General features: G+C 41.9%; 3 protein-coding genes across 6 annotated transcripts in view; 1 reads left to right on the forward strand and 2 right to left on the reverse strand.

Moving 5' to 3' along the window:
- On the reverse strand, positions 1 to 2236 carry malsu1 (mitochondrial assembly of ribosomal large subunit 1). Its single transcript, XM_067398218.1, has 4 exons — positions 1968 to 2236; positions 934 to 1097; positions 434 to 515; positions 1 to 351 (listed from the first exon to the last, which is right to left on the reverse strand). Exons 1-4 carry the CDS (start codon positions 2158 to 2160, stop codon positions 200 to 202), a joined length of 591 nt encoding a protein of 196 aa, XP_067254319.1. The 5' UTR covers positions 2161 to 2236; the 3' UTR covers positions 1 to 199.
- A 1445-nt stretch (positions 2237 to 3681) lies between these two features.
- spag1b (sperm associated antigen 1b) overlaps positions 3682 to 11275 on the reverse strand; it is a 20683-nt gene continuing 13089 nt past the window's right edge. For 3 of the 4 annotated variants that reach the window (XM_067361697.1, XM_067361710.1, XM_067361718.1), the window contains 4 exons: positions 5244 to 5370; positions 4660 to 4806; positions 4257 to 4574; positions 3682 to 4110 (listed from right to left, as the gene is read on the reverse strand). In XM_067361697.1, coding sequence (XP_067217798.1) covers positions 3982 to 4110; positions 4257 to 4574; positions 4660 to 4806; positions 5244 to 5370 — 721 coding nt within the window. In that variant the 3' untranslated portion in view covers positions 3682 to 3981. The remainder of the gene's footprint in view (positions 4111 to 4256; positions 4575 to 4659; positions 4807 to 5243; positions 5371 to 11275) is intronic. The other variant, XM_067361703.1, reaches the window with a different exon arrangement.
- Positions 6021 to 11275, forward strand: part of LOC137002181 (uncharacterized) — a 6469-nt gene continuing 1214 nt past the window's right edge. The window contains exons 1-2 of the mRNA XM_067361691.1: positions 6021 to 6106; positions 6297 to 11275. The exon at positions 6297 to 11275 is cut by the window's right edge and continues 1214 nt beyond it. Of these exons, the coding sequence (XP_067217792.1) occupies positions 7174 to 11275 (4102 nt within the window). The 5' untranslated portion in view covers positions 6021 to 6106; positions 6297 to 7173. The remainder of the gene's footprint in view (positions 6107 to 6296) is intronic.

Here is an 11275-nt window from a genome sequence, read left to right on the forward strand (position 1 = left end):
ATCCTTTTATTCAAAATTAGCAACTCAAAACAATATTTCTGATGATTTGTCTTTTTTAATGAAGTCACTGTTGATATTTTTACAGCATTTACATTCACAAAAGCTGGTTTCCCACAGAAGAACGCAGAGGTGACGTACGGCACTGACTGAGAATCTCGCTGTGATTCTGAACAGTTCGTGATTCAGTCGTCCGCGAGGATCATTTGTGCTTCATGTCATAAATGAAGTCCGAGGGAAGCGTTTCTCGTGGGATGCGGTTGAGCTGCTCGTCATATGAGCGCAGGGTCCAGAGTTTCTCCAGTTCATACGTGTCTCTGGTGTCCGGCAGCATGAAGTGAAGCACCATGGGTCCTGCGGGACAAAAGCGGCTCCATCAGAACACAATCAGCCAATCGCGTGTCATTCTGAGCTCAAACTCAAACCCGCTACAAACCGAAGTCGATGCACTTCCAGTCGTCACAGTCTCTGCCCTCCAGCCGAACGTGCCGCTCCTCGTCCTTCCGCAGAAACTTGAACTGCAAATATAAAGAGTGAAATGAGAATCAAACTCTGAGATTTTATTTGGTCTTTAGTTCTAGTATTCTGCCTTGGAATAAAAAGGTAATTGCAACTTCCAAGTTTATTTCTCGCAGTGTGGACTTTACGTCTCACAATTCCAAGTTTATCTAGCAATTCTGACTTTATTTTTCACAAAATTCCGAGTTTATAACTCGCAAATTCAGATTTTATTCCTCGCAATTCCAAGTTTATAACTCGCAAATTCCGACTTTATTTCTCACAATTCTGAGTTTATTTCTCAGGATTTTGAGATAAAAATCACAATGTCCTTTTTTTGTGTTTTATTAGACACAAACAAGCTTCCACAGACCTTGATTCAATTTACATTTAGACTTTTGATTTGTCTGGAACAGTGGCGTGAGCTCGAGTCATTACCGCTTTGAGCACAAACTCTGCCATGGCGTTGAGGTGTCGTGGAGACGCTCCGCTCACGATGATCATGTGATCGGTGTATTTGAGCTCTGGCGGGACTCTGATGACGCAGATGTCTGTGGCGTTCTCCTGCCTCAGGAGCGACACCAGCAGAGCCACGTCGAACCCTGAACACAACCACACATCCGGCTCATCTCCGCAACATCAGCAGAATAACACAATAATTACACTAACAGTAAAGAATACATTCATATTTGTTAACTCATGTTAGTTCAGGTCTACTAAATTATATTTATAACAGATTTTAATAATGTATTTGTAGATGTTAAAATTAACATAGATTAATAGATGTTTCAGAAGGATTTTTCATTCTTTTCGATTCATTCTCATGTTAACTAATGGAATCTTAATATCACCACAAAATTAACAGGAAAAACATATGCATAAAAATGAAACCTATTTGAAAACATTCAGATTTTGACGTTACATATTCATGACAATTAGGCACTTTTAATTAATCACTTTTTTCATTATTGCATTGCATTAATGACAATTCTAAGATTAAATGTGCTTAATTGTGATGTAGCTTTATTTTAAGCTGTCCTTTTTTACAGTGCAATTATATATTTAAGTACTCCTGAGTAAGAATAATTAACGTACTTACTATAGGGTTTGGTTTAGGTTAATTGCATGTAATTATGCATTATTTATTATTACTACAGTACATGTAACAAAGGTACTGTAAAACAAGTGTTACCAATCTTTAAATAAGTTTCATTTCACCACAAAATTAATAGGAAAAAAATAAAAAAAAATTGCATAAAAATTAAACCTATTTTTAATACCATGCATATTTCAGCACCGTGCCTGCCATATGAATGATTGTGAGAATTAAGATGAGATGTTAATTGTCTTTAAACGGTCTTACAGTTCATGGACTATATGAGATTAATGATGAATCTTTTGATAACCCAGACACGCCTGATTGTGTAGTTAATGAGCCTAATGAATGAGAAGATTGTTAATGAGAGCCTCACCTTGTGTCGAGCTGGCTGTCGGGTGTTCAGCAGGAGTTGTGATGTCTCGAGCTGTGATTGTGAGGTTTTGTGTTCTTCTGTGGTTTACAGCATGTGTGTCCTTCTGCTGTAAAGGCCGATAACAGCGCGACCCTGCTGCTCTCAACACCGTCCTGTGCGGCGCTTTAGACAGCAGACAGCGCGCTGCGATCATTCTGTGCGAGGATTAGATGGACTTTATGTTTGGAAGAACATCTGAGATCCTCGCGATCCGTTGTCCCTCGGTCTCCTTCTGCGGCTGCGCGCGTGTGACGCAGCGGCGCCTCCTGCCGGCCTGGATGACGTGCATATGATTAGTTTAGTCTTTTTATTCTGTTATGATATCGACGTTTTATCTCCTAATTGTGAATTACTATGTCATCATTTTGACTTTTTATCTCAGAGTTTCGCCTTTTTGTCATAATTTCGACTTTCTTACCTCAGAAATTCGAATTTGTCATAATTTCTACTTTTTTACCTCAGAAATTCGACTTTTTGTCATAATTTCTACATTTTTTTTTACCTCAGAAATTCAACCTTTTATCATAATTTCTACTTTTTTACCTCAGAAATTCGACTTTGTCATAATTTCTACATTTTTTTACCTCAGAAATTCGACTTTTTGTCATAATTTCTACTTTTTTTACCTCAGAAATTCAACCTTTTATCATAATTTCTACTTTTTTTACCTCAGAATTTCGACTTTGTCATAATTTCGACTTTTTTACGTCAGAAATTCAACCTTTTATCATAATTTCTACTTTTTTTACCTCAAAAATTCGACTTTGTCATAATTTTGACTTTTTACCTCAGAAATTCAACCTTTTATCATAATTTCTACTTTTTGTCATAATTTCTACTTTTTTACCTCAGAAATTTGACTTTTTGTCATAATATCGACTTTTTTTCCCTCAGAAATTCGACAGAAATTCTGCCATTTATGTGCCATAAATGACAGATCTTTTTGTCATAATTTTGTCATAAATTCGACTTTGTCATAATTTCAACTTTTTTTACCTCAGAAATTCAACCTTTTATCGTAATTTCTACTTTTTTACCTCAAAAATTCGACTTCATCATAATTTCGACCTTTTTTACCTCAGAAATTCAACCTTTTATCATAATTTCTTCTTTTTTACCTCAGAATTTTGACTTTGTTATAATTTCGACTTTTTTTATCTCAGAAATTCAACCTTTTATCATAATTGCGACTTTTTTACCTCAAAAATCCGACTTTGTCATAATTTCGACTTTTTTACCTCAGAAATTCGACTTTGTCATAATTTCGACTTTTTTACCTTAGAAATTCGACTTTGTCATAATTTCAACTTTTTTACCTCAGAAATTCAACTTTTTATCATAATTTCTAATTTTACCTCAGAAATTCAACTTTTTGTCATAATTTAGATTTTTTTACCTTAGAAATTCGACTTTTTGTCATAATTTCTACTTTTTATGAAAAATTCGACTTTTTATGATGTGCCATAAATGACAGATCTTTTTGTCATAATTTTGATTTAGTAGGCTGTCATTTCTTTCTTTTTTTCCCTAATTTTTTATTTTTTTAATCTCATTAAAAGTGTGATATTTTTTTCTTGTCTGTCAGCGGCTCTTAAACTTTCTGACTCAAAGATGGTCACTGAATCAAGACATGAATGAGATATAATTGGTTTATATCTTTATTTCGTGTGTTTGACTTCATTTATATTCAAATCAGATTATTTTAATATAATATTAATAATAATAATGTGTTATTTTAGCACTTTTATTCATTCTGCAGATGGTTGAGAAGTGCTGCTGTAACCCACAGGACCTCTGAGAAAGCAGTTTATACTCCAGCAGAAAACATTCATTTATAAACAGAAATAAAATCATCTCACACTGAACAAAGTGAATCATACATTCTCTCTGAAACACTGACAGCATAAATCATGCCTATATTATTGAGATCAGCTGGAGTGTGGAATCATGGGAAGGACGTGCGGTGGGAGGAGCATCACAAGTATTTGTTGGCCAGGTTAGTGATGTCATTCTGTGAGAAGGCTTCAGTCTGCACTGAGCGCAGGTTCTGGAAGAGCTGAGAGAGCTGTGAGCGCTCGTCCCGGCCCAGCATCATCAACACCATCTATACACACACACACACACACACACACACAAACATGACTGTTTATCTCATAAATGACTTGGTATATCATAATTATGATTTACAAAAGCATGATTGTTCTCTGTTCTGTGGCAGAAAGGAGCTTGCGGTGCTGATGCGGGTCTCACCGTGAGTCTGTGTGTGTTGTGCAGCTGCTGCAGGTGTGTGTACACCAGCTCAGGGTGTGTGTGCAGCAGGTGTGTGTTCAGCGCTCGAGTGACGAAGCTCAGGGTGTGTGTGTCCAGCTGCGAGCCCATGAACCGCGGCAGATGGTCTGATGCGACGGAGCGCAGGAGCTCAGCGCAGGTCAGCAGGTCATCCTGAGAGCGAGCCGCGTTCAGAGCCTGACCAAACTCATACGCGTTACAGGGCTGAGGGATGATGGACCGGCCGTCTGCACTGCTGACCTGATCTTCATCTTCATCATCATCCACCTGCACAGAGAGCTGATCTCAGACCTGTACTGTGAGAGTGTTTGTGTGTGTGTGTGTGTGTGTGTGTGTGTGTGTGTGTGTGCGTGTGTGTGCTGACCTCAGTGATGTGGACGCTCCTGCGCGCTCCTGACGGATGTCTGTCCTTCATCAGGTGTGTGACCTCCATCAGGAGCTGCTCTGCCTCCGTCACGCTCGCGTCCAATCGCAACACCTGCTGCAGGTCTGAACGACACGCCAGGTAATCCTACACACACAAGAGGATCGTATTCAACGTCTGCAGAAAAATTAACTTGCGCTCGTCTTTTCTTCTCTATGGTGTCATATATCTGAGTGAAACGCTTCGCAAACAAGAACAAATGTAGGGCGGGGCTTGATTTTGTCTGTGGGGAATTGATTGGATGGTTGTGGTTTGCTATTGGTGGATCTCATGTGAGTGACAGGTTGCCCCGCCCTCATCATCAGAGAAGAGATGCTGATTCAAGGTTACGAGGAACATGAATTTTAAACAATAATGATGTGCACCTATAAATCATTTATAATAAACACATTTGTTCTTGTTCCAGAAGTGGTTTCTGTCTGATATCCGTCACGATAGGGAAGAAATGCCGACTTTAAAACAATTCCGATATTCCCGTTGCTGCTTGAATTAAGACGATTGGGCGATCACAGTGACACACTGACCTTCAGGCCCTGATTGGCCAGTGCACGTCTGTAGAAAGCTTTCTTATTGGTGGGTTGGAGCTGAAGGGCGGAGTCACAGTCCTGCCGGGCTTCAGTGAAGCGCTGGAGTTTGATGTAGCAGAGCGCTCTGAAACACACACACACGTGTTACCTGTCTGCCTGTCGTTCCGCCACACACACACACACACACACACATATACACACACACACATACACACACACACACACACACACACACATACACACACACACACATATACACACATACACACACACACACACACATATATACACACACACACACACACACACACACACACACACACATGTTTGTTTTTGTGAATTGTGGGGACTTTCCATAGACTTCAATGCATTTTACACTGAACAAACTGTACATTCTATCCCCCTACCCTGCCCCTACCCCTAAACCTAACCCTCACAGGAAACTGTGCAAACTTTTACTTTTTCACAAAAACTCATTCTATATGATTTATAAACCCATTTACATTGTGGGGACCGCTGGCTGGTCCCCACAATGTAGGTGAACTCAGGTTTATATTACATCATGGGGACATTTGGTCCCCACAATGTAATATAAACAAAAGCACACACACACACACACACACACACACACACACACACACACACTGTGCTGTTCTATGAGAACATTCAATATTTAGTCTAAGTTAAAAGTTATAGTTAGCACCATCTTGTGTTCAAAGTTTAGTACTGCATGTAATGTTGTAGAGTCCTTTTATGATGACATCATAATCAGAAGACAGATCTCCAGCAAGCAGCAGTAAAGACCATGCGCTTATGGCTGCTATCATTCCCTGATTTAAGTTGGTTAGAAGGCACATTCGGTATGAAAGTATATCTATATTGTGATTCTATGTGCTGTATGTTTAGTTAATTCTTTATATTTTATTTGCTGGATGTTAACTTTATTGTCTTTACCATGCAAATTGTGCAACCTTTTTTTTTTTTGATTGTGCAATATTAGTCATTTTTCTGTATAAAGAGCTTATTTTTCTGATTTTTTGTATGTTTCAGTTTTACGTTATTCCAAGACCGACAGTAAAGTTGAAGAAAAGATTCCTTGCGTCTGTTGTTATTGGAAAGCTTTATCTGTCTGCCAAATCAAGCAGGGCGTTTGAAAAGAGGGCAGAACAGTAAAACGAATATCTTCAGTGACCAACTTCTAGTTTCTAACTCCACGGCGGGGAGCTAGCCAGCTCATAAGGTGATCTTCCTTCTACAATGTCTAAATCAAGTTCCAAGTCTGGATCACAGAGGCAATGTTCGTCACGGCACTCACAAGGCTCATCGACTGTAATCACAGCCAGCCGCCGCAATGGCTAGAGCAGAGGCTGAAGCGGCTAAAGCGGAAATAGCTTTTGCTAAAAAAGAAAGTGAACTGAAAATACAACAAGCACAGCTTGAAGCATCATTAGAAACTTTAAGGCTGGAAAAGAGAGTTGTGGCCATACAAGCGAAGGCAGAGGCCTTGGAAACGGCTGCAGAGCAAGAAAGTAGAGGAAATTTGAGTGTAAACGAGTTACCTATAGAGGACATAACAGAACGCACACAGGCTTACTTATCGGAACAGGCGGATAGTCTCATGAGTACACAAATGCCAGTGCTGGATGGGCCATTTTATGATAATGGAGGCATAAACGTTTCGGAATTGCAACAAACACAAACTACTGAATTGCAGCAGGAGAGTCAGCGTAGTTTTTATGCCACACTACCCAAGTCTCAGCCTGTTAATGCAGAGAGCGTGCAGTACCCTACCATTTCACAATCCACAGATATACACCTTACACACTTGGTCCAGCATGAGGCAGACTCCAGGTCACCTCAAGATGTGTATCACACACAATCTACAACATTTCAAGGCAGCGAGGAAAGGGGTGGAGACAGGTGAGTGATGTTCGACTATTCTCCAACTCAGACAGCTACACCCTTACAAGCTGGACCGTATCAAGGTGATCCGCATGCAAATAACCAAATGTCTGATGTCGTCAAGTTTATTGCAAGACGTGAATTAGTGTCCACCGGCCTTACACAGTTTAATGATCGTCCAGAGACTTTCAGAGCATGGAGGGCATCCTTCATAAATGCTACTAAAGCCCTTAACCTCTCACCAAGCGAGGAGATGGACTTGCTAGTAAAATGGCTGGGGTGTGAATCATCTGAGCATGCAAAACGGATCAGAGCTGTGCATATAAACCATCCACTACATGGACTCAGTCTGATTTGGGACAGACTTTATGAAACTTATGGCTCACCAGAAATGGTAGAGAGCGCTCTATTCGGCAAACTGGAGAGCTTCCCAAAAATATCAAACAGAGACAATCACAGGTTGCGTGAATTGGGAGATTTGCTCATGGAGATCCAAGCAGCTAAGCAGGATGGCGATTTGATGGGTCTTTCCTATCTAGACACACCACGGAGAGTAAATCCAATAATACAAAAATTGCCGTTCAGTTTACAAGAAAAATGGCTCACAGTGGGATCTAAGTACAAAGAGGACTACAGAGCTTCCTTTCCACCCTTCAAGTTCCTAGTAGGCTTTGTATGTCCGCAAGCTAAAATGCGAAATGATCCAAGCTTCTTTCTCTCAGCTGTACAGGAAGAATCTCGTAAACCGTGGAACCAGTGGAATCTGAGGTTTCCTCCGCTTGTACAGAGGTGTGGAGACAATCAACTTCCACGCTCATGCTCGAAGGTATGTCTTGAGAAGGTATTTCCTAAAAGCCACCCAGAGAAAGCAGTCAAAATGTATGCGATATTAGACGATCAAAGTAACAGATCACTTGCAAGATCAGAATTCTTCGATCTGTTTGGCATTACAGAGTGTAACATAGCCTATACTCTCAAAACATGTGCAGGTACAGTCGAAACAGAAGGCAGACAAGCACAGGGCTTTCAAGTGGAATCCTTTGATGGAAACTTAGTCTTACCCTTGCCAGTGCTTCTTGAGTGTAACGAAATTCCAGACAATCGCTCTGAAATCCCCACTCCAGAAGTGGTTAGTAACCACAGGCACCTAAAACATCTTGCGAGTTACATTCCAGAGCCGGATCATCACGTTCCCATTCTTCTCCTGCTAGGCAGAGATATGATTAGAGTCCACAAAGCCCATAAGCAAGTGAACGGGCCACCAAATGCTCCCTTTGCGCAAAAGTTGGACTTAGGATGGGTTATCATTGGAGACATGTGCCTCGGGAAAGTTCATAAGCCTACCTTCATCCAAACTTATCACACCAACGTTATGGAGAACGGTCAGTCTACATATTTTCGCCCGTGTCCTCACAATTACACTGTGAAGGATAGATTCCAAAGCATGTCACTCACCAAGTTCCTTATCAAGGAGGGAAGACTAACAGAATGGGATGTATTTCAGAGAACAAAAGACGATGAAAAAACAGCGCTGTCAATCGAGGACAGACACTTTCTGCAGATCATGGACAGAGAAGTCTATAAAGACGAGGAAAATTCATGGGTTGCTCCACTGCCATTCAAGCAGCCAAGGCAGTATCTCCCAAACAATCGGCCACAAGCTGTGGAACGTTTCAACTCACTTCTAAGATCTTTCAGGAGGAAGCCTGAGATGAAAAAAGACTTTGTAGCCTTTATGGAAGGGCTATTCCAAAACGATCATGCAGAAATAGCTCCTTCGGTTGGTCCCAAAGAACAGTGTTGGTATTTACCTTCTTTCGGCGTATACCATCCAAAAAAGCCATCCCAGATCCGAGTGGTCTTTGACTCGAGCGCTCAATGCAAAGGTACGTCGCTGAACAAGGTTCTCTTGACTGGTCCTGACCTTAACAACAGTCTCCTCGGAGTCCTCATGCGTGTTCGCAAAGAGCCTGTTGCCTTCACGGTAGACATACAACAAATGTTCCACTGCTTTAAAGTTCGACCTGCAGACAGGAACCACCTCAGGTTCCTCTGGTTTCAAGGAAATAACCCAGAGAATAAGGTCACGGAATACCGTATGAAGGTACACGTATTTGGGGATAGTCCCTCTCCAGCAGTGGCCATTTACTGCCTTCGCCGTGCAGCTCAAGAAGGAGAGGAGGAATTCGGTCAAGACGCCCGACAGTTTGTGGAGCAAGACTTTTATATGGATGACGGATTGAAATCCTTACCCTCTTCAGAGATGGCAATCGACCTTCTAAAAAGGACACAGGTCATGCTGGCTGGATCTAATTTGAAGTTGCATAAATTGGCTTCAAACAGCAAGGAAGTTATGCGAGCTTTCCCATCTGAGGATTACGCCAACTCACTGAAAGAACTGGATTTAGGTGTCAGCTCACTTCCTATGCAACAAAGTCTCGGCTTGCTTTGGAATCTAGACACAGACTGCTTCAACTTCCACGTCGAAAAGGATAGGAGGCCTTACACTAGGCGTGGACTGCTGTCTGTAATAAACAGTTTGTACGACCCACTAGGATTTGTGGCTCCTATCACAGTTCAAGGCAAAGTACTACTGAGAGAGCTAACTGAGAATGCTGCTGAGTGGGATACGCCCTTACCTGCGAACAAACAAAAGGTGTGGGAGGAATGGAGAGATTCTTTGCAAGAACTGCAACATGTACAAGTCCCAAGAAGCTATGGGCCCACATCGTTGTCAGGCGCCAAGTTCAAGGAGCTCTGTATTTTTTCTGATGCTTCCGAGAGAGTAATCGCAGCAGTCGCTTACCTTAAAACAGCCGACTCAGATGGTAACTGTCACACGGGGTTCATCACAGGCAAAGCAAAGCTAACGCCACAACCAGAGCACACTATACCTCGACTGGAACTCTGTGCGGCTGTCTTAGCTGTGAACATGATGGAAACCATCACTGCAGAGATTGCTATCAAATTTGATGAGATAACCTTCTTCACGGATAGTCGAGTGGTCCTTGGTTATATCTATAACGAGAAACGTAGATTTCGTATCTATGTAAGCAACCGTGTACAGAGAATCCAGAACAGCACCGATCCAGAACAATGGCATTTCGTGAGCTCAGAGCATAATCCAGCTGATGTTGCAACACGACCAATAGCTCCAACCAAATTACAGGACACTATCTGGTTCAGCGGACCGGCATTCTTACATCACCCAAAAGCAGAGACTTTCACTAAAGAATCATTCGCACTTGTTGATCCTGATCGAGATTCAGAAGTTCGTCCACAAGTTACAGTGTTGCACACCGTTGTCTCAAATCGCTTTGAACACTTTTCGGACTGGAGCCGACTAGTCAGAGCTGTTGGAAAGCTTATTCATGTTGCACGCTCTTATAAGCAGAGCCAAAACAACACCCCTCAGGCGTGCAAAGGATGGCACTGTTGTAAACTCCCTCTTATTGTTGACACAATACTCCAAAGCACAGAAGTTATCATACGAGCAGTACAACAGGAAACTTATGCTGATGAGTTGCAATGCCTCAAACGGAACAAACCACTTCCCAAAACCAGCACACTTCGAAAACTAGATCCCTTCATTGATCCAAAAGGACTGCTGAGGGTCGGAGGTCGTCTGGACAAAGCACATCTAGGTTCTGAAGAAAAGAGACCACTCATCATACCTGGCAGGAACCATGTAGCATTACTTTTGACACAACACTTTCATGAGCGAATCCATCATCAGGGTCGCCACTTCAGAGAGGGAGCGATAAGATCTGCCGGCTATTGGATAATTGGAGGCAAAAGATGTGTGAACGGTCTCATCCATTCCTGTGTTATGTGCCGCAGACTCAGGAGGGCCTGCGAGACTCAAAAGATGGCGGATCTGCCTGCAGACAGGCTCAGTACAGAGCCTCCCTTCACACATGTGGGAGTGGACGTGTTTGGCCCCTGGTCAGTATCTGCTCGTAGGACAAGAGGCGGCTATGCAGAAAGCAAAAGATGGGCAGTGCTATTCACATGTCTAAGCATCCGGGCCATTCATATAGAAGTGATTGAGTCCCTGGATACCTCCAGTTTCGTTAATGCTTTAAGGAGGTTCCTTGCAATTCGGGGTCCAGTGAAACAGATTCGCT

This window comes from Chanodichthys erythropterus, chromosome 2 (genome assembly GCF_024489055.1).
Source record: "Chanodichthys erythropterus isolate Z2021 chromosome 2, ASM2448905v1, whole genome shotgun sequence".
Taxonomy (NCBI): domain Eukaryota; kingdom Metazoa; phylum Chordata; class Actinopteri; order Cypriniformes; family Xenocyprididae; genus Chanodichthys; species Chanodichthys erythropterus.

Excerpts from the sequence above, each read along its gene's own strand:
- malsu1 (XM_067398218.1), bottom strand. The coding sequence starts at position 2,160 with ATGATCGCAGCGCGCTGTCTGCTGTCTAAAGCGCCGCACAGGACGGTG. Across the intron at positions 1,098-1,967 it reads GACAGCCAGCTCGACACAAG|GGTTCGACGTGGCTCTGCTG; the intron begins GTGAGGCTCTCA and ends GGTTGTGTTCAG. Across the intron at positions 516-933 it reads CAGAGTTTGTGCTCAAAGCG|TTCAAGTTTCTGCGGAAGGA; the intron begins GTAATGACTCGA and ends TTATATTTGCAG.